A 24,000-nucleotide genomic window follows, 5' to 3' on the forward strand; every position below is an offset into this window, starting at 1 on the left:
GAAGTCAATGGCTGTTCGCCTGTTCGCGAACATTTGCAAAAATTTGCGTTCGCCATTCGCGAACTGAAAATTTTATGTTCGCGACATCTCTAGTCAGAACCCACAAAGTCACACTTCCGGCATTCCACGTCCTGCCTCTTCTTCTACTTTCTCCTCCCATTTGTCCTCCACTCCCCTTTCCACCATGCCATTGTCTCGTTTATCTGGTAGAAGGCAGGCTTATGTGGCCCAAATGTTCGAGCGTAAAAAGTTGATGACGCCGGATAACCCTATTGCCCAACAGTTGACCACTGGCTTGTCGGAACTGCTAGCCCGCCAACTACTGCCATATAAACTGGTGGACTCGGAAGCCTTTAGAAAATTTGTGGCCATTGGCACACCGCAATGGAAGGTCCCCGGAATAAAACATTTCTCTCAGAAGGGCATCCCTGAACTATATGGCCACGTTCTGCTGCAAGTTAATATATCTCTGGCACACAGTGTCGGTGCCAAGATACATCTGACCACAGACAAACACGGGCAGGGAAGGTACATAACTTTTACTGCCCACTGGGTGAACCTTCTGACAGCCTTAAAGCATGTAACCAGTGGCTCCCGTGTGGATTTGGTGTTACCGCCAAGGATTGCCTGCAGGCCTGCCTCTTCTTCTCCTCCTCCGTCTCCTCCTCAGCTGACCCCTCCTTTTCCACTGCTACCGCCTCTTCCGCTGTGTCCCACAAGCTTCCCAGAACCTATGCGACATCCCAGGTGAGAAGTTGCCATGCTGTGCTGCTGCTGTTGTGCCAGGAAGCCAAGAGCAACACCGGTCCTGCACTGCTTTCAGCTCTGCGGTCACAGGCCGATCAGTGGCTAACCCCGCTCAATTTTTCAGTTGGTAAAGTGGTGTCGACAACGGTGCCAATCTGCTGAGCGCGCTGAAACAGGGCAAAGTGCCACATGTGCTGTGCATTGCACACATCCTGAACTTAGTTGTGCAGCGATTCGTTGCCACATACCCCAGGGTCCAGGATGTCTTGCTGCAGGACCGTAAAATCTCTGGACATTTTAGAAAATATTTCACGGCCATGGCTCGCCTTGCTGATGTTCAGCGGCGACAACACCTGCCCGTCAGACGTCTGATTTGTGACAGTCCGACGCACTGGAACACCACCTTATATATGCTTGATAGGCTGCTCCAGCAGCAAAGTGCCATTCACGATTACCTGTACAAACTCTGCAGCAGGACATGTTCTGGGGAGCTTGGTTTCTTTTCACCGTGCTAGAAGTGTTGATAGCAAATATTCTAATCACTAATTTTTATCGCGAATATTGGCACTTCGAGAATTCACGAATATCTAGAATATAGTGCTATATCTTCGTAATCGAGAATATTCTAGATTGTTTTTTAATCAGTGCCCAAGATCCCTCAATGCTTCATGCTTGGGGGCCAATGAGAAGGCTGCAATATGTTTGACTTTAGGAGTAGTGTTTTTTGCAAATTTTCGTATTGCAAATTTTTATCGCAAATTTTTTATCGATAATTTTCTAATTGCTGATTTTCACAATCAAGAAAACAATGACTGGAGATCACGAATTCGCAAGATATCGCAAATTAGAATATTGCCCCTGCCGCTAAGTGGCTGCTCATGCGCAACACATGCAGACTTCTGCGGCCATTTGATGAGATCACCAAACTGGTGAGTCGCAGCCAGGGCACCATCAGTGACATCGTACCTTATGCCTTTTTTTGAGTGTGCATTGCGTTGTGTAAGTGATCAAGCTGTCGAGGAGCAGGAGCTAGGCGATGAAGAAGTCGCAATGCTGAATGAATTCCCAGTGGGTCTACTCCATCTGAGACAGGCAAGAGTCTGAAGAGAAGTCAGAGGAGGATGGTGGCTATGGTGGAGGAGGAGGAGGAGCAAGAAGAGCAGGCTTTGAGGGGACTTTAAACTTTTCGGGAATCCCTCGTGTTGTCCGTGGCTCGGGAGAGGAGACCGAGGACAACATTCTCCTTGGCGATGAGCAGTAGCCAGGGTGCTCCACCACTTCCAATTTAGTGCAAATGGGGGCCTTAATGCTCCAGTGTTTGAAGAGGGACCCTCATATAAAAACCATAAAGGTCAAGGACCTGTACTGGGTGGCAACGTACTTAGACCCCCGGTACAAACGCAAAATGGCAGACATGTTACAAGCATCACAGAGGGCTGTCAGAATGCAGCATTTCCAGGCCTTGCTGCGAGAGATGCTGCATTCTGCTGTTGCGGGCACTGGCAGAGGAATTTCCACCCACAGCGAAACAGGTGCGGGGACCAGTCCTACCATGCCTGCAAAATAGGGTTGTTTGAAGATGTGTTGGTCACTTCGGATATGAGATCATTCTTGCAGTCAACCCATCGAGAGCCACCCTCCAGATCCAGCCTCAGAGAACGCCTAGACTGACAGTTGTCCGACTACATCGGGTGTGTAGGCTTGACCTGTGGCCAGAGCTGGCAAAATTTGCCATGAAACTCTTGGCTTGCCCCTCGTCGAGTGTCTCAGTATCTGAGGAAACAAAACAATGGCTGATCTTAGGGAGACCAGCTACAGAAAACACTGTGGAGCCTCATTTAAGAGTCTGGACACAGCATTCCAAAGTGCAAAGCTCCCTGGAAAACAGTAATATGCAAAATAATTGTGGAGACCCAGTTATGGGTCTTCAACACAGTGAAAGCCAGATATCCCTCAAAGTAAGGAAAACCGAGCAAAGGGGTGTCCCCATTACAGAGATCACCAAATCCACCATATTAAGTGGCCCCTATGTCAAGATCCCGCTCTTTTACAAGCTTTAAGGATGTGACGGGGAAGACCTAAGCCAGTTATCCATCAACAGACAGCTGTTTCGGGGTGTTGCCCCTCATCAGTGTGGAGTAGGATTCCGGCTAACCAGGAGCAATGCCTTGGAGACTACTTAAACAAAACAATGGCTGATATTAGGGAGACCAGCTACAGAAAACACTGTGGAGCCTCATTTAAGAGTCTCGACACAACAATCCAAAGTGCAAAGCTCCCTGGGAAACAGTAATATGCAAAATAATTGTGGAGCCCCAGTTATGGGTCTTCAACACAGTGAAAGCCAGATATCCCTCAAAGTAAGGAAAACTGAGCAAAGGGGTGTCCCCATTACAGAGATCACCAAATCCACCATATTAAGTGGCCCCTATGTCAAGATCCCGCTCTTTTACAAGCTTTAAGGATGTGATGGGGAAGACCTAAGCCAGTTATCCATCCACAGACAGCTGTTTCGGGGTATTGCCCCTCATCAGTGTGGCATAGGATTCTGGCTAAACAGGAGCAATGCCTTGGAGACTACTTCAACAAAACAATGGCTGATCTTAGGGAGACCAGCTACAGAAAACACTGTGGAGCCTCATTTAAGAGTCTCGACACAGCAATCCACTGTGTTGAAGACCCATAACTGGAGCTCCACAATTATTTTGCATAGTATCTGAGGAAAGGGATTTAGGGATCATTATTTCAGAAGACTTAAAGGTAGGCAGACAATGTCATAGAGCAGCAGGAAAAGCTAGCAGAAAGCTTAGGTGTATAGGGAGAGGCATTACCAGTAGAAAGAGGGAGGTGCTCATGCCGCTCTACAGAGCACTAGTGAGACCTCATTTGGAGTATTGTGCGCAGTACTGGAGACCATATCTCCAGAAGGATATTGATATTTCCATCTGAAGTCATGATTCCTCCCTGCTTAAGTAACTTAAGCAGGGAGGAAACATGACTTCAGATGGAAAAAAAGACGAATATTCTAAAAAACTAATATATTTGATATAGTGCTATATATTTGTTTTTCGAATATTCGTAATATTCTAAAACAAGAATATATAGCAATATAGCGAATATTCAGAAAAAACAAATGTAGAACAATTTAGCTAATAATGTTTTTTTTTTTAATAGTTGTAATTTTTTTTCCAATCTGAACTCCAGAAGATTAAAGCACTACAGGGAGTGCAGAATTATTAGGCAAGTTGTATTTTTGAGGATTAATTTTATTATTGAACAACAACCATGTTCTCAATGAACCCAAAAAACTCATTAATATCAAAGCTGAATATTTTTGGAAGTAGTTTTTAGTTTGTTTTTAGTTTTAGCTATTTTAGGGGGATATCTGTGTGTGCAGGTGACTATTACTGTGCATAATTATTAGGCAACTTAACAAAAAACAAATATATACCCATTTCAATTATTTATTTTTACCAGTGAAACCAATATAACATCTCAACATTCACAAATATACATTTCTGACATTCAAAAACAAAACAAAAACAAATCAGTGACCAATATAGCCACCTTTCTTTGCAAGGACACTCAAAAGCCTGCCATCCATGGATTCTGTCAGTGTTTTGATCTGTTCACCATCAACATTGCGTGCAGCAGCAACCACAGCCTCCCAGACACTGTTCAGAGAGGTGTACTGTTTTCCCTCCTTGTAAATCTCACATTTGATGATGGACCACAGGTTCTCAATGAGGTTCAGATCAGGTGAACAAGGAGGCCATGTCATTAGATTTTCTTCTTTTATACCCTTTCTTGCCAGCCACGCTGTGGAGTACTTGGACGCGTGTGATGGAGCATTTTCCTGCATGAAAATCATGTTTTTCTTGAAGGATGCAGACTTCTTCCTGTACCACTGCTTGAAGAAGGTGTCTTCCAGAAACTGGCAGTAGGACTGGGAGTTGAGCTTGACTCCATCCTCAACCCGAAAAGGCCCCACAAGCTCATCTTTGATGATACCAGCCCAAACCAGTACTCCACCTCCACCTTGCTGGCGTCTGAGTCGGACTGGAGCTCTCTGCCCTTTACCAATCCAGCCACGGGCCCATCCATCTGGCCCATCAAGACTCACTCTCATTTCATCAGTCCATAAAACCTTAGAAAAATCAGTCTTGAGATATTTCTTGGCCCAGTCTTGACGTTTCAGCTTGTGTGTCTTGTTCAGTGGTGGTCGTCTTTCAGCCTTTCTTACCTTGGCCATGTCTCTGAGTATTGCACACCTTGTGCTTTTGGGCACTCCAGTGATGTTGCAGCTCTGAAATATGGCCAAACTGGTGGCAAGTGGCATCTTGGCAGCTGCACGCTTGACTTTTCTCAGTTCATGGGCAGTTATTTTGCGCCTTGGTTTTTCCACACGCTTCTTGCGACCCTGTTGACTATTTTGAATGAAACGCTTGATTGTTCGATGATCACGCTTCAGAAGCTTTGCAATTTTAAGAGTGCTGCATCCCTCTGCAAGATATCTCACTATTTTTGACTTTTCTGAGCCTGTCAAGTCCTTCTTTTGACCCATTTTGCCAAAGGAAAGGAAGTTGCCTAATAATTATGCACACCTGATATAGGGTGTTGATGTCATTAGACCACACCCCTTCTCATTACAGAGATGCACATCACCTAATATGCTTAATTGGTAGTAGGCTTTCGAGCCTATACAGCTTGGAGTAAGACAACATGCATAAAGAGGATGATGTGGTCAAAATACTCATTTGCCTAATAATTCTGCACGCAGTGTATTAGCTAAATTGCTCTATATTATTTTTATTTATTTATTTTTTTCGAATATTCGCTATATTGCTATATATTCTTGTTTTTTAATATTAGGAATATTCTAAAAAAACTAATATATTAGTTTTCTAGAATATTCATCTTTTTTTAAAATCTGTACAGTTGTTTCCTTTTGGCATACTCCTCCCCGACAAGCGTCCCCGTCACCATGGGAACGCCTGGGGGTTAGAATATACCATCGGATCTGAGTTTTCATGATTTCATTTATTCTCATTGTAAAAATTTGCATCAAGAAAATTTGCAATCAACACTACTCCTAACGAATATTCGAATTTGCGAATATTCGACGAATATTCTACAAAATATTTGTGAAATATATGCCGCTCAACACTATTCGGGAAGGGGGAGAAATTTAAAAATTTGCTATTAGTGTCTAGTCAGGTCTAATTATATCTCTGCCTGCGGTGATACATTGTAAGGTCCCCTGCACACAGGCATCTAATCTGCTGTTTTTTTCTCACAAAAAAAAAAAAACACTATAGAAACAACTTGCATTTTTTCCTATTACACATACGGATTTTAGGACTTTTTAGCCAAACTATTGTCAGAGCACCCTGATCCATCTCCAACACACAATAGTCATTATAGTCCTCACCCTCCTCGTTACTTTTATCATATTTATGGTGGGATCCTTGATTCCCTTTCCGCCTTCTGACTTTGTGTTTGCTCAGAGTGCCACTGTTGCTACCATTGCACATACTATCACCACTACCAATACAGGTGCTGCTACTACCACCACCAACACAGCACCTGTATTGCACCTGTCATTAACAGAGAGACTCAAGTACTCAATAACGGTGGCACACAGGGAGATGTCACTAATATAGTTACGTTCAGCTGACATCAGCACATCGCTAATGTCAGCCAGCTTAATACCCATTTTTTTATGACAGAAACCCTTTAATGACCTCCATAATTTTACCTCTCACTCCCGTCTTCAAGACTTTTCTCGAGCTGCCCCTACTCTCTGAAATTTTCTGCCCCGGAATACTAGGTCGCAACTTCTCCACCTTTAAATGTGCCTTAAAAACACATCTATTTAGGCAGGCTTATCAAGCTACCTAAAATACTTTTCCCCGAGTAAACCTCTCCCCCACCAACTCCTCCGGCCTGAACCCGATCCTCCAACAGTCCCAAACCTGAAGCAGATCGGCCGGCACCACTCCTGTCAGTTCAATAATGGCTCGAATCCTACTTATCACAATCAACTACCTTATGTGTCACCCCCAATTCCTCATTAATTGTAAGCTCTTGGAGTAGGGCCCTGAATCCTAGTGTTGGTCCATCTCAGTTGTATTTTAGCCAGTTACATTTGTTTTGTACATGAACCATATGAATTTGTAAAGCGCTGCGGAATATGATGGCGCTATATAAATACATATTATTATTATTATTATTATTATTATTATCTTATAGTGGACACCTACAGTCACAGATACTATAGTAAAGTCCTAGGGAAAGGAATCCAGAGAGAGAGAGACCGCGTCAGCTAGCAGGTTTCTGAGTGTATTGCTAAAGGTTCCTTGTTTAACCCTCTGTGCCTGGTTCCTTTCTCCACCATATTTCTCACTGCATTGAACCCCTGGGAGCAACAGCCTGAGGTAGGACACTGCAAGATCACATCACTACATCAGGGTCACTACCACTCCCATCCTCTACAACTGCTCCCCAGGGGCTCCTTGCACATCCCCTACCTTCCTCCCCTTTTTCTTGACTCTCCATTTGATAAGTGCTAGGAAATTGGTCTCTGGAATAGGTGCCTTATTCTCTAGGCCTTTGTGGCCCATGGCAAAGTGTCATGCCTTCTTTTTTTCCTCCCTGTTGAATTAGTCAGCTAAGCGGATCGAGGCCCGAAGGGTAAGACTGCGTGTACATAAGACTATACATCATACAGTGCATTTTTGTGAATGGAGATTGGCTAATACCTCCTGTGGAGGCGCTGCAGGGAAGTTGAACTTGTGCTGTTAGGTTCCCCCACAGGTTACAGCTGATCACTGGAGCGCCCAGCAGTGGGGCACTTTGTGATCAGCCTCTTGTCAGAGTCCTTCTAACCAATAGTTCCAAAGTGGAAAACCTGTTAAAGAATTTCTTTTATAATTTTGGAAAGAAAAAAAAAATTGTTATGTTTCTTTGTAGGTGGAAAGAATGCTACATTTTTGGGCAAGTCACGTGCATGGATATCTAAATGTATCCCCTTGGACAGCGCGAGCGCGCAGCAAGAAGAAACCAGGATATTCACATCAAAATGTAACTCGAAAGAGTGCAATTTTTCTAGTCCTGAATGTAAGTCATCTATTTCTGTCTTTTTATACATATACTTGTAGTTTGGCAAAGAAAATAGTTCCTTGACTCTAGGGCTCCAGGTTTACTAGCACAGCCCCTTTCACACGAGCGAGTTTTCTGTGCGGGTGCAACATGTGACGTCAACGCATAGCACCCGACTGAATCCTGACCCATTCATTCCAATGGGTCTGTGTATAGGAGCGTTTTTTTTCACGCATCACTTGCGTGAAAATGCAGCATGTTCTACATTCTGTTCTATTCTGAGTTTTTTACGCAGCCATGGCCCCATAGAAGTGAATAGGGCTTCAGTGAAAAACGTAAGTGCGGATGCAATGTGTTTTTCACTGATGTTTGCTAGGAGATGATGTTTGTAATACTTCAGTTTTTTATCACGTGCATGAAAAACGCATCAAAACGCATTACACCTGCGCGGAAAAAACTGAACACAATCACAGAGAAAACTGACTGAACTTGCCTGCAAAATAGTGCAAGTTTCCCTGAACGCATCTGGACCTAATCCGTCACGCTCGTGGGAAAAGGGCCTTAGATTGCACATACTGCGCCCTTCCTTACCTTTCCTGTTGACTTGACATATTGTGAGATGAGCAGAGCAAGATGACCGGTTTTAACCCCTTAGGGACGCATGACTTACCGGTACGGCATGTTTTCCTGAGGCCTTAAGGACCCATGACGTACCGGTACGTCATGAGTTTAAAATGCGATTGCGGTGCTGCGGGGGATAATCGGAACAGGATGCCCGCTGAAATCATCGTATCGGCGATCGCAGCAAACCGCAGATCAATTCAGACCAGCTGTTTGCATAGCTTTCTGCAGTTTCTGATCCCTGCGGTCCCTGACAGCGGGGATCAGAAACTTTAAAATGCCCAAAATAAAAAAAATTTCACCCCCTGCACCCCTGAATGATTTTATGCTGGCGGGTGGTGCAGGGGGGGAAGTTGCAGGCGGTGCGGGAGGCTCGATCCCCCGCCCGCCTCCTCTTGAATATTCATTGGTGTCCAGTGGGTATACCAGAGTGTCAGCACATTGCTGACACTCTGGTATAAACGGCTGACATCTGTGCTGTGATGTCAGCCGTTTAACCTTTTCCATACCGCGGTCCGTACGGAGCTCCCTCCCTCTTCCATCGGGGGGCTGCTGTGCCTTTGCAGCCCCCAGACAGAATGGGGTCACAGAGGGAGGGATCCCCCCTCCTTCCCCTTCCTCGTCTGCTCAGTTGTGGCAGAGGGGGAAGGTTCCCATGGCAACAGGACGCCTTCTCAGGCATCCTGCTGTCCATGGTGCTGAATAGATCTGTGCTAAAGGCAGAGATCTGTTCAGACAAAGTGTAAGTAAAATACAGTACAATAGACTATATAGAGTACTGTACTGTATTATACAGACCGGAATCTTCAAGAACCAAGTGGGTCTGGGTCCAAAATTTTTTTTTAAAAAAAGTGAAAAAAGTAAAGATAAAAAAAACCCACATTTATCACTGAATAAAGATTAAAAAAATAAAATACACTACACATATTAGGTATCGCCGCGTCCGTAACGACCTGATCTATAAAACGGTCATGTTACTTTCCCCGCATGGTGAACGCCATAAAAAAAAAAAAATGAAAACTATGAGGAAATTGATATTTTGCCGACCTTACTTCCCAAAAAAGGTAATAAAAGTGATCAAAAAAGTCGCATGTACGCCAAAATAGTACCAATCAAACCGTCATCTCATCCCGCAAAAATCATACCCTACCCAAGACAATCGCCCAAAAACTGAAAAAACTATGGCTCTTAGACTATGTAAACACTAAAACATGATTTTTTTTGTTTCAAAAATGAAATCATTGTGTAAAACTTACATAAATGAAAAAAAAGTATACATATTAGCTATTGCTGCGCCCGTATCGACCACATCACATCACATGACCTAACCCCTCAGGTGAACACCGTAAAAAAAAAAAAAAAACAGTGTAAAAAAAGCCATTTTTTGTCATCTTACGTCACAAAAAGTGTAATAGCAAGCGATCAAAAAGTCATATGCAGCCCAAAATAGTGCCAATCAAATCGTCATCTCATCCCACAAAAAATGAGACCCTACCTAATATAATCGCCCAAAAACTGAAAACACTATGGCTCTCAGACTATGGAGACACTAAAACATGATTTGTTTGTGTTTCAAAAATGAAATCATTGTGTAAAACTTACATAAATAAAAAAATTGTATACATATTAGGTATGGCCGCGTCCGTGACAACCTGCTCTATAAAAATACCACATGATCTAACCTGTCAGATGAATGTTGTAAATAACAAAAAAAAAAAAAAAACGGTGCCAAAAAAGCTATTTCTTGTTATCTTGCCTCACAAAAAGTGTAATATAGAGCAACCAAAAATCATATGTACCCTAAACTAGTACCAACAAAACTTCCACCCTATCCCGTAGTTTCTAAAATGGGGTCTCTTTTTTGGAATTTCTACTCTAGGGGTGCATCAGGGGGGCTTCAAATGGGACATGATGTCCAAAAAATGTCTAGCAAAATCTGCCTTCCAAAAACCGTATGGCATTCCTTTTCTTATGCGCCCTGCCGTGTGCCCGTACAGCAGTTTACGACCACATATGGGGTGTTTCTGTAAACTACAGAATCAGGGCCATAAATAATGAATTTTGTTTGGCTGTTAACCCTTGCTTTGTAACTGGGAATGTATCTGTATCTCTATTTTCCATTAAATCTTGTGCAATACCTAAAGGGTTAACAAAGTTTAGAAAATCAGTTTTGAATACCTTGAGGGGTGTAGTTTCTTAGATGGGGTCACTTTTATGGAGTTGGGGTGCATCAGGGGGGCTTCAAATGGGACATGGTGTAAACAAACCAGTCCAGCAAAATCTGCCTTCCAAAAACCATACGGCGCACCTTTCCCTCTACCCCCTACTGTGTGCCCGTACAGTAGTTTACGGCCACATATGGGGTGTTTCTGCAAACTACAGAATCAAGGCAATAAATATAGCATTTTGTTTGGCTGTTAACCTTTGCTTTGTTACTGGAAAAAAAATATTAAAATGGAAAATCTGCCAAAAAAGTGAAATTTTGAAATTGTATTTCTATTTTCCATTAATTCTTGTGGAACACCTAAAGGGTTAACGACATTTGTAAAATCAGTTTTGAATACCTTGAGGGGTGTAGTTTCTATAATGGGGTCATTTTTTGGTGGTTTCTATTATGTCAGCCTCACAAAATGACTTCAGACCTGAACTGGTCCCTAAAAAGTAGGTTTTTGAAAATTTCAGAAAAATTTAAAGATTTTCTTCTAAACCTTTAAGCCTTGTAACATCCCCCAAAAATAAAATATCATTCCCAAATTGATCCAAACATGAAGTAGACATATGGGGAATGCAAAGTAATGACTATTTTTGTAGGTATTACTATGTATTATAGAAGTAGAGAAATTGAAACTTGGAAATTTGCTATTTTTTACAAATTTTTGGTAAATTTGGTATTTTTTATAAATAAAAATTATTATTTTTTACTCCATTTTACCAGTGTCATGAAGTACAATATGTGATGAAAAAAGAATCTCAGAATGGCCTGGATAAGTCAGTTTCAAAGTTATCAGCACTTAAAGTGACACTGGTCAGATTTGCAAAAAATGGCCAAGTCTGTAAGGTAAAATAGTGCTGAGTCCTTAAGGGGTTAAAGAAATAATTTGTGTGACTCTGTAATGCTTCTGCAAGTAGCATAAAAATTTTATGTTTTTTATGCCTTGTTATCTGGCACCACTCATCTTGGTAAATAAGGACACATGTCCACATAAAGATGGAAGGTAAGAAAGGAGACAAATCTACACTGAACAAAAATATAAACGCAACACTTTCGGTTTTGCTCCCATTTTGCATGAGCTGAACTCAAAGATCTGAAACATTTTCTACATACACAAAAGACCCATTACTAGAGGTGGGACGAATCCAATTTTTTTGTTAATCATAAAATGTTCTCAAATCTATTGAATCTTTTGAATCTCAAATCCTATGAATCCTGTACATAAGAATTGTGTGAACGGTGTAAGAAACAAAGTGATCCAAACACTTATGGGGGGAATCTGTGGATGACACTGCTATGGGGGGGATCTGTGGATGGCACTGTTATGGGGGGATCTGTTGATGGCACTGTTATGGGGGATCTGTGGATGGCACTGTTATGGGGGATCTCTGGATAGCACTGTTATAGGGGATCTCTGGATGGCTCTGTTATGGGGATCTCTGGATGGTACTGTGATGGGGGAATCTGTGGATGACACATATGCATCTTATGCTATGTGCCATCCACAGATCCCCCATAACAGTGTCCCTACAGTGTGAATGACCCCCATCTGCCCTGAACAGTAAAAACCGGGACTCATCCGTGAACAGAATGCCTCTCCAACGTGCCTGACGCCATCGAATGTGAGCATTTGCCCACTCAAGTCACTAGAGACGACTTATGGTAGAGAAATGAACATTCATTTCACAGGCAACAGCTCTGGTAGACATTCCTGCAGTCAGCATGCCAATTGCACGCTCCCTCAAACGGTGCGACATCTGTGGCATTGTGCTGTGTGATCAAACTGCACATTTCAGAGTGGACTATTATTGTGGGCAGTCTAAGGCACACCTGTGCAATATTCATGATGTCTAATCAGCACCTTGATATGCCACACCTGTGAGGTTGGATGGATTATCTCGGCAAAGGAGAAGTGCTCAATAACACAGATTTCGACAGATTTGTGAACAATATTGGAGAGTAATGGGTCTTTTGTGTATGTAGAAAATGTTTCAGATCTTTGAGTTCAGCTCATGCAAAATGGGAGCAAAACCGAAAGTGTTGCATTTATATTTTTGTTCAGTGTATGTTGTTTTATAACCTTGTCAACTATGCTACTGTCTCACTACAGTGACTCAGGGGATCACTGCTAGAAGGGTTAATTATTAATTGGATCACTTCTAGAAGGGTTAATAATTAATTGGATCACTGCTAGAAGGGTTTCTACTGGCCACCTTAACCCATAGCGCCATATATATATATGGCGTTATGTGCCTACGTGTGTATGGAGCGGGCCTCTGCAGCGGGCCCACTCCATACACTGCGGTTGCTGGCTGCATCATATAGCCGACACCCGCCTCTTCCCTTTTTTTTAACCCCTCAGGTGCCACGATCAACGCTAATCGGTGGACTTGTGAGTGACGGCAGAGCGTTGTGGCTCCTTCTTCCTTCCGTTCGGAGCCCCAGCAGTGAAATTGCAGTGCTACAATCGGTTGCCATGGCAGCCTGGACGCTGCTGAATGGTTCCAGGCCTGCCATGGCTTTCTCCATACTGAGCTATGCACGAGGCACGGCTCAGAATGGAGACTGTAAAAATCCTAATAGAGATCTATTAGGGTGAATAGGAGAGGGGATCAAAAGATCCCAGGTTCTAGTCCCTAAGGGGGCTAATATTTATAAAAAAAATAAAAGTTTAAATTGTTTTTTAAAAAACACAATATATTAAAAGTTTAAATCACCCTCTTTCGCAATTTTACCTATAAAATATATAAAACACACGCCATAATGAAAAAAAATGAAAAACACACGATTTGCCATTTTTATTGTCATCTTGTCTCCCCAAAAAATGTAATAAAGGTGATCAAAAACTCTTACATACTACAAAAATGGTACCAATAAAAACGACAGTTTGTTACACAAAAAACAAGCCATTACACAGCTCAGTAGACTGAAATAATTAAGTTATGGTTGTCAGAAAATGATAAGCAATGCAAAGAAAATGTATATTTTTCCAAAGCTTTTAATTTTTTTGAAAAGTAGTAAAAAAATATATATATATATATATATATATGGTATATATTCAAGTTTGGTATTGCCGCATTGGTATTTAGTCACAGAATAAGGACGTCAGGTCATTTTCAGTACATTGTGAACGATGTGATGTCAAAACCCCAAGAAACTTGCAGGAATTCAATTTTATTTATTTTTTTTATTTATTTTTTTGCCACACAGAGATTTTTTTTTCCTGTTTTCTAATACAAGACTTGGTAAATAAAATAATGGCATTTAAATATGCATTTTGTCCCGCAAAAAATAAGCCCTCATATAACTATATGAACAGAAAAATAAAAATGTTATGGCTATTGTAACGTGGGAAGGAAAAATCCAAAACTTAAAAATGGAAATAGGCCCGGTCTTTAAGGGGTTAAGGCGTCATGCACACGGCAGATGCTCGGCTGTTCTTTCCATTGGGGACTTGAATGGGTTCGTGATCCATCCGCATTACAAAAAACAAGTTCTATTTTTTTTGTGGTGTGGAGGCACAGAGAGAAACCCCACGGAAGCACTCCGGATTGCTTCTGTGGCCCGTGGGGTTCTGTGCCTTCATTCCACACCGCACCTTCCGGATTGTGGACCCATTCAAGTGAATGGGTCCGTATATGTGATGCGGTGAGCACGCGGCCGGTGCCCGCATATTGCGGACCCGCTGTTTGAGGGCCGCAATACGGCCACGGCAGTCCTGTGCATGAGGTCTAAGAGTTTATTGCATTTTCTAGGTTATGCTTGTGATTTCAACAGCTGTACATGAGTTAACTAGCTAAGTGTTTTTTGCCCTACTCAGTAGGTGGAAGGCTGTCCCACAGATATTGGGAGTAAGGGAAAGGGGTCGGGAGGGACACCAATGAGACAAAAGAAGGTGATGTTCACTGGTAGTAAGTCCTTGTTGTATAAGATAGATGAGCAGAGTGGTGGAAGACGAGGCAGCAACCTACTAAAGAGAATTAAACAGACTTCATTAATCAGCGTGAGACTGTGATAAAATGTAAAGAAAGAAAGGCGTGAGGCGCCAATATACACAGAGTGCCCACATAGAAAGTTACTAAGTGGTAAAAACGCTAGGGATGCTTATAAAAGTGGTAGACCCGTTTATCTGTTAACCAGCCAGAAAACTTGGAGTTAAAATTACAGTATACCGCATGGAATACTTCACCAGGGAGGGGGTGCAAGATAAACTCAAGACACTTGCATCCCTCACCTCCGAGGTCGTCTGTAGAATACCAACCACCCGTCCGTTCAGCAAGATGGATCAGAGGACTCCAATAAAAGGAAAGTAGTTAATGAGGAAATAAGCTTGACGTGTTTCAGGGTTTACCATAGAGGTCCCCTTCTTCAGGACCATATAAAATACATAAAATGACTTACATATATATATAGTTATAGGTAATGGTAATCTGGTCCCCCATGTGCATCCACGCGGAAGTTGGTCCACATTACTTCCGATCCGGATGTGTCACTTATGGTTTGGAAGATAACACAGTGATAACTCTCTGAGTACAGATAATGCAGTAGATGTCACCTGCAGTCCTATGTAACACCACAGATAACACAGTGATAACTCTCTGAGTACAGATAATGTAAGAGATTTCACCTGCAGTCCTATGTAACACCACAGATAACACAGTGATAACTCTCTGAGTACAGATAATGTAGGAGATTTCATCTGCAGTCCTATGTAATGCCACAGATAATACAGTGAAAACTCTCTGAGTACAGATAATGTAGTAGATGTCACCTGCAGTCCTATGTAACACCACATATAACACAGTGATAACTCTCTGAATACAGATAATGTAGTAGATGTCACCTGCAGTCCTATGTAACACCACATATAACACAGTGATAACTCTCTGAATACAGATAATGTAGGAGATGTCACCTGCAGTTCTATGTAACACCAGCGATAACACAGTGATAACTCTCTGAGTACAGATAATGTAGTAGATGTCACCTGCAGTCCTATGTAACACCTCAGATAACACAGTGATAACTCTCTGAGTACGGATAGTGTAGTAGATGGTACCTGCAGTCCTATGTAACACCAGCGATAACACAGTGATAACTCTCTGAATACAGATAATATAGTAGATGTCACCTGCAGTCCTATGTAACACCACATATAACACAGTGATAACTCTCTGAGTACAGATAATGTAGTAGATGTCACCTGCAGTCCTATGTAACACCACATATAACACAGTGATAACTCTCTGAATACAGATAATGTAGGAGATGTCACCTGCAGTCCTATGTAACACCACATATAACACAGTGATAACTCTCTGAATACAGATAATGCAGTACATGTCACCTGCAGTCCTATGTAACACCACATATAACACAGTGATAACTCTCTGAATACAGATAATGTAGTAGATGTGACCTGTAGTCCTATGTAACACCTCAGATAACACAGTGATAAGTCTCTGAGTACAGATAATATAGGAGATTTCATCTGCAGTCCTATGTAATGCCACAGATAACACAGTAAAAACTCTGAGTACAGATAATGTTGTAGATGTCACCTGCAGTCCTATGTAACACCAGCGATAACACAGTGATAACTCTCTGAGTACAGATAATGTTGTAGATGTCACCTGCAGTCCTATGTAACACCACAGATAACACAGTGATCACTCTGAGTACAGATAATGTTGCAGATGTCACCTGCAGTCCTATGTAACACCACAGATAACACAGTGATAACTCTCTGAGTACAGATAATGTAGTAGATGTTACCTGCAGTCCTATGTAACACCACAGATAACACAGTGATCACTCTGAGTACAGATAATGTTGTAGATGTCACCTGCAGTCCTATGTAACACCAGCGATAACACAGTGGGGCAGCAGAACACACCCCTCCACTCCCTCTGTCTGCTCGCTCTCAAACAGCACATGCACACAGGCAGTGCCGCTGTGGGGCTCGGGTTTAATATCCAAGCAGCGCTGCGCTCACAGCGCCATGAATGGACAGCAGGCAGGCAGTCATGTGACAGTGTCAGCAGATTCTCCTGTGCTCTGGTTGGCCATTCTGACGCTGTCTTAGACCACATTTACACGACCGTAGTGTTTTGCGGATCAGCAAATTGTGGAATCTTTAGTCCACAGCCAGCTCTTCAAAAAGGGGTTAAGATTATCTCTTACTCTGGAGGACCTCTCCTGTCTTCTATTAAACAGACATTCCACCAATTAGAATGGACACTGGGTAATACCTGATTTCCCCTGCGGAGGCGCTGATGGAAAATTGAATGCCCACAGAGCTGATTGCTGGAGGTCCCAGCAGAGGGTTATCCTGTGATCAGTTGTTGTTGTTTTTTGTCAAATAACCATTAACAAGAAGGTCCAGTGGAGAGAGAAACGCTTTTAACTCAAAACTTTGTTATGTTTATTTGCAGGTCAAAAGATGGCTGACATTTTGGCCAGGACATATGAATGTGCATCTAAATGTAACTTCTTGGGCAGCATGCGTCTACAGCAACTACAAATCAGGATGGGCACGTTATGTTATGGCAATACTACCAACTGCGCTGTGAACGGCAATTGTGAGTCATATATTCCTGGCTATTTCTATGTGTTCTGTACTTGTCATTTAAAAATGAAAAACAATTTTAGATTCCACATAAGTGAATTGACATTCTGATGCGCCCCTCTCTATCTTTCCTCTTGGCTCGACATATCCTGACATGAATGGAACAAGATGGTCGGTTTTAAAGAACAAAACATGTCTGTCTAGCTCTGCAGGTCTTTGCAAGTAACCCGACAGTTTTATTTTTCCAAGCTGATTATCTTGCATCACTTGTTCTGTCTTCATACACGTTCACACAGTAAACTCTTCCTGTTCTTTGTAGTCTAACTTGTTTATTGGTCAACAGGTTGTACTCTGCGCGGAGTGAGAGATTGTACATGTGTGGTAAAACTACAAGAATACAAAAAACATGTAGAAGTATAAAGCATAGGATAGCATGTACTATAACATTTATAATGACAGTGCAACGGGCGGCCTCCCCCTAGGGCCCTTTATATACTGTCCCAGGTTTAGTAGGAATGCCGAGTGGTATAGTGTGGCCTAAAATGTCTCTTTATGTGTGTCACGGTGCTCCTACCTGGATACCGCTGGACCCCAGGCTTTGGCCCTGAAGCAATAAATAGGGGGAATAATTGAGGGATTTGAAGAAATAACTTGAGTCCAGACCTTGAGATAAAGTTCAACAGCAGCTTTACTTGCAGAAAACATTTCTTCCAATAGTTTACATGCTTTGTCTTGGTTCCAGCAGGCTTTAGCATTAAACTGGCAGGCAAACTCAACCCTGCTATATTTGTTTCTCTCACTGCAGTACTGACAGGCTGACTTTATAACGGCTTCTTCTTTATGCTGCATTTCACTCTGTAGTCTAACATATCTTCAGCCGAAGAACTAATCTCCTGGCTCTTGAGGCTTTAGGCTTTTGCCTCCATGGCAAGCAGAGCTTAGTCTTTTAGATCACTTGAATGGTCTTGGGGTGAGAAGGCCTCCATTAACTCACGGCTGTTGGAGGCTATTTTGTTCAACCTTAAATTAGATAGAGCGAGCATTTATTGGGCCCTTTTCAAGAGACTAATTGCGGTCTCGTTCGTGGGTGTGGATTTCAAGCAGTCATCCACATAAAAATCCTTTTCCACAAAGGACCTGACATCCAACCCATACTTTGCTTTACCCTCTCAGGCTGAATGTAGATAGTGACTGCAGTGGAAGGACTGTTTCTGAAGATGTGCACTCTTATTCGGTACTCTACAATGTCTTCACTGGGTTCGTGGTTACGATACCAGAAGAACCTCAAGTAGTTTCTGTGTTCTTCCTTGACGAGGAAGTAGTGGAACATCTGTTGTACGGATGTAGTAGAGTTAAAACACATGGTTTATGAGACGTGTTAGCAAAAACTAAATGCGTTAAAGGGAGTCTTTCACCTAAAATGACCATTATAGAACACTAACACCAGGATCTCCATTATATTCCCCATATTAGAATGCTACTTACCATATTGCTGTCCTTTAAAAAACACTTTTATTCAATATGTTAATTAGGTTCTGCAGGCCCCTCGTCGCTTTTCATACCAAATCCCTCCCCTTTCACTCTTCCGTCCCGCCCTAGGTTCTTCAGAAATCCAGCGCCAGCGCCGTTTAAAAGATTTGATGCGCCTGCACACTTCATTAACCATTATGGGCAGAGACACAAGGCCGGCTAGATGTACGGGCCGGCACATGCGCATTAAACGCTCTTGTGCCTCTGCCCTTAATGTGGAATGAAGTGTGCAGGCGCGGCAAATCTTTTGAACGGCGCTGGCGCTGGATTTCTGAAGAACCTAGGGCGGGCCAGAGGGGTGAAAGGGGAGGGATTTGGTATGAAAAGCAACGAGGGACTTGGCCACTGGATGCTTGAACACCGCTCCTGGGCACCTTCAGAGCCTATTTACCATATTAAATAAAAATGTTTGTTAGCGAAAATCAGCGACGGACAGCAATATGGTAAGTAGCATTCTAATATGGGGACCATAATGGAGATCCTGGTGTTAGTGTTCTATAATAGTCATTTTAGGTGAAAGACTCCCTTAAATCAAACACCTTCAATTGCTTTTCAATAGCTTTTGTTTCAAGATAATGTGATGAGTTAAGAAATTTGAGTTAAGAGTTTGTGTGTTAACCCTGCTACATCTGTATGTCGGCCATAAATGCTACTGAATCTCTGCGGAAGCGTAGAAGTACCTCCATAAATCTGTTGTTGAGGTCTGGACAAGACAGTAAGATATAGTTTAGCAATACACCTTCGCACCTGACGCTTAAGTCAAATACTACTCTTATCTTCCTTGGTTTTTTAGGATGATAGACGCAGAATATGGCTAAGTACCAACACTCCTCGGAGTCTTGGAGCACGGGTGCAATTTCTGCATGGTTATTCTGGAATATTCTTTCCATGAAGGTAAAGAAATGTTCTTTTGTCTCTGGTGTCCTCTGAAGTTTTATTTGAGGGAGATAAATACGCTGTAGACAAGCTCTTTGTAGTATGGAGCGAACCTGAACTGTAAGCAAAAAGAAAAAGGCAGGCGTGCTCAAACCCTGTTGCACCGAGCACGGACCATGCTGGGAACCACAGCGTAACTTAAGTAAAGGAGAAAAAGAAGTCCAGCTCGATTAAAATGTTACCTTTATTTTTCAGTGCAGATTAAAAGCCAGTTACACTCCAGTCAACATGTTTCGGATCAGGGACAATAGCGATCCTTCCTCATGACATACACATACTGAGGAGGAGGTTGAATATATAGCGCCTCCACCTAGAAACAGGTGGACACACTAACTACAAGCTCCTCCTAAAATGAAATTGACAACACATGCTGAAAGGCATGGTGAATAAAAACAAAAGAACACACATGGCTTATGGATCAAAAAATCAACAATGTAGCATTATGTAAAGTTCGGGTCTGTACCAAACTTTACGATTTTGGGTACCCGGACCCAAACTCAAACTTTGCCAGAAAAGTTTGGGTCGAGTTCGGTGTTCAGGCAATTAATAAAGCTTGTTGAAAGGCTGCAGGGCAGCCAATCAACAAGCTTTTAAAGTGTAACTGCCGTTTCATTTTTATTTTTTTTTGCTAATGTGTAGGAACAGTGACAGGGAACATTTTTGTAATGTACTTTGTTTAGGGAAAACGTTTATTTTTAGTAGAAAACTGGGTCTGAAATGTCCCTTAGCAGCACTCTCTCAAATGTCAAATGAGCGTTGCTAAGGGCCATCCCTCTTCTATTAGCATAGGAGAGACGGGCTGTGCGGGAGCTGCGGGTCTCTGCCTGCCCTGCTCCCTCACAGCCTGGTGGGCGCAGGAATCTTAAGCATGGCCAGCGCTGTCAGGGAGCTTTCCCCTTGCACTACAGGCGTGCGGACTAATGAAGCAGCTGCCGGGAGCGGTAAGCGCTCACTACAGGCAGTGCAGGGAGGCAGGGGGAAGCAGTTATATGGTATATAGGGACATAACTGTTTTGTTTTCAGGTCATATGCCTGCTACCGAAGATTCCTAAAAGTTTGGACAACCCCCCCTGGGAGACCTATAGTCTCTGGAATTAATTCCCTTACCAGCAGACTTACAGAATATATAGACTTTTTCTTGCAGAAATACGTGACCCAGGCTCCCCCGTATCTTGAAGATACAAGCAGGGCCGTCTTTAATCCCTTAACGCATTCCGCCATATATGTACGGCGGGGGATGCATTGCCAGAATGCATTCCGACGTACATGCACTTCGGGATGATCGGGGGCGGGCACCGGAGCGGTGAGCGCCCGATCACTGCAGGGGTCCAGCAGTCCCTGGTAGCCGGGCCCCTGCTGTATCCAAACAGCGATGCTGGCGGATTAATCCCTTCTATGCAGCAGTCCGCGCTGACCGCGACAGGGAAGTGGTTTGCGGCGGGTGAAGCAGCGCATCGAGTCCCCGCGGTGCTGTGGCGGGGACTCGATGCGTGACAAGGCAGCCCGATGCTGTGCAGAGGCTGCCCAATGCCCTGCATAGCTTCGTGACCTGCCTTCTACTGGTGCCGAGGAGAACTAGGCAACCTGTTTGTGTACTACTCAATGTAGTACACGAACAGGCAATGCATTACAATACAGAATAAATAAAAGTGTTTTGAATAAAAAAAAAAAAGTTTCAAGTAAAAAAAAAATATCACATGATCCACCCCATCCGATAGACACCACAAAAAATACAAAATAAAAACAGTGTAAAAAAAAGCAATTTTTGTCACCTTACATCACTAAAAGTGCAACACCAAGTGATCAAAAAGGCGTATGCCCCCAAAAATAGTACCAATCTAACCGTCACCTCATCCCGCAAAAAATGAGCTCCCACATTGGACAATCGCCCAAAAAATAAAAAAAAACTATGGCTCTCAGACTATGGAGACACTAAAACATGATTTTTTTTTTTGTTTCAAAAATGCTTTTATTACAGCAACCAAAAATCATCTGTACCCTAAAATAGTACCAACAAAACTGCCAGCTTATCGCATAGTTTCCAAAATGGGGTCACTTGTAGTTTCTACTCTAGGGGTGCATCAAGGGGTCTTCAAATGTGACATGGTAAGTTAAAATTATCCCAGTGAAATCTGCCCTCCAAAAACCATATGGCATTCCTTTCCTTCTGCGCCCTGCCGTGTTTTTGACCACATATGGGGTGTTTCTGTAAACTACAGAATCAGGGCAATAAATATTGAGTTTTGTTTGGCTGTTAACCTTTGTTTTGTTAGCGGAAAAAAATTATTAAAATGGAAAATCTGCCAGAAAAGGTGAATTCTCAAATGTCATCTCCATTTACTATTAATTCTTGTGGAGCACTTAAAGGGTTAACAACGTTTGTAAAATCAGTTTTGAATACCTTGAGTGTTGTTGTTTCTAAAATGGAGTCACTTTTTAGGAATTTCTACTCTAGAGGTGCATCAGGATGGCTTCAAATGGGACATGGTGTCAAATAAACAGTCCATCAAAATCTGCCTTCTAAAAACCATATGGCGTTCCTTTCCTTCTGCGCCCTGTCGTGTGGCCATACAGAAGTTTTTGACCACATATGGGGTGGTTCTGTAAACTACAGAATCAGGGCAATAAATATTGACGTTTTTTTTTGCTGGTAACCTTGCTTTGTTAGCGGAAAAAAATATTAAAATGGAAAATCTGACAAAAAAGTGAAATTTTGAAATTTCATCTCCATTTACCATTAATTCTTGTGGAACACCTAAAGGGCTAACAAAGTTTGTAAAATCATTTTTGAATACCTTTAGGGGTGTAGTTTCTAAAATGAGGTCACTTTTTGGAGTTTCTACTCTAGGGGTGCATCAGGGTGGCTTCAAATGGGACATGGTGTCAAAAAAACAGTCCATCAAAATCTGCCTTCTAAAAACCATATGGCATTCCTTTCCTTCTGCGCCCTGCCGTGTGCCCATACAGCAGTTTACGACCACATATGGGGTGTTTCTGTAAACTACAGAATCAGGGCAATAAATATAGAATTTTGTTTGGCTGTTAACCCTTGCTTTGTAACTGGAAAAAATGGATTAAAACGAAAAATCTGCCAAAAAAGTGAAATTAAGAAATTTCATCTCCATTTTCCATTAATTCTTGTGGAACACCTAAAGGGTTAACAAAGTTTGTAAAATCAGTTTTGAATACCTTTAGGGGTGTACTTTCTAAAATGTGGTCATTTTTGGGTGGTTTCTATTGTGCAAGCCTAACAAAGTGACTTCAGACCTGAACTGGCCCTTAAAAAGTGGGATTTGAAAATGTTCTAAAAATTGTAAAGATTTGCTTCTAAACTTATAAGCCTTCTAACGTCCCCAAAAAATAAAATGGCATTCACAAAATGATCAAAAACATGAAGTAGACATATGGGGAATGTAAAATAATAACAATTTTAGGAGGTATCACTATCTGTTTTAAAAGCAGAGAAATTGAAATTTGGAAAGTTGCGAATTTTTCTAAATTTTTTGTAAATTTTGTATTTTTTTATAAATAAAAATGAAATTTTTGGGCTTAATTTTACCACTGTCATGAATTAAAATATGTGACGAGAAAATAATCTCAGAATGACTTGGATAAGTAAAAGTGTTTTAAAGTTATCACCACATAAAGGGACACATGTCAGATTTGCAAAAATCTGCCTGGTCCTTAAGGTGAAAAAGGGCCCGGTCCTTAAGGGGTTAATATTGATTGGACCCTGGGCAAGAATTTACTTGGGCCCCCTGGATCCCGCCTTCCCACACCCTAGCATACAATCACACCCTCCACCACAACACACACAAAAATACTGTAAATACTTACAGTTCTGAAGACTCCAGCAGGCTCAGGATCAGTGCTCTGGGCAACTGGGCTTAGGGCTGGAAGTGGGCACCGCTCTGCAGTTCAGGAAGGACACCGGGACTCGGCTCACCCTAGCTTTGCAGTGCCTCCACGTGACGTCACGGCGCGCGACGTACGCAAAGGGCAAAGGAGATCGGGAGAAGGAGCAAGAAAGTAACCGTATTTTTTCCCTATAAGACGCACCTAGATTTTAGAGGAGGACAATAAGAAAAAAATATTTTCCATTACACCTCAGGTCAGACCAGCAGTCAGACCCCCAATGTTAATCAGACCTCAGCTGAGCCCCAATCAGACCCCCAATGTTAATAAGACCCTCAATCAAACCTCATATCAGCCCCCCAATGCCATATATCAGCCTCCCGAATGCCATAAATCAGCCCCCAGCCTCATATATCAATTCTTCAGCCTC

The 24,000-nt window shown here is 42.4% G+C and overlaps 1 protein-coding gene across 2 annotated transcripts in view; it reads left to right on the forward strand.

The window, feature by feature from the left end:
- Positions 1 to 24,000, forward strand: part of LOC120992370 — an 82,842-nt gene that overhangs the window by 18,142 nt on the left and 40,700 nt on the right. For both annotated transcript variants that reach the window (XM_040421324.1, XM_040421316.1), the window contains 2 exons: positions 7,720 to 7,866; positions 17,116 to 17,262. In XM_040421324.1, coding sequence (XP_040277258.1) covers positions 7,720 to 7,866; positions 17,116 to 17,262 — 294 coding nt within the window. The remainder of the gene's footprint in view (positions 1 to 7,719; positions 7,867 to 17,115; positions 17,263 to 24,000) is intronic.

The sequence above is a fragment of the Bufo bufo genome, chromosome 1 (assembly GCF_905171765.1).
Source record: "Bufo bufo chromosome 1, aBufBuf1.1, whole genome shotgun sequence".
Lineage (NCBI taxonomy): Eukaryota > Metazoa > Chordata > Amphibia > Anura > Bufonidae > Bufo > Bufo bufo.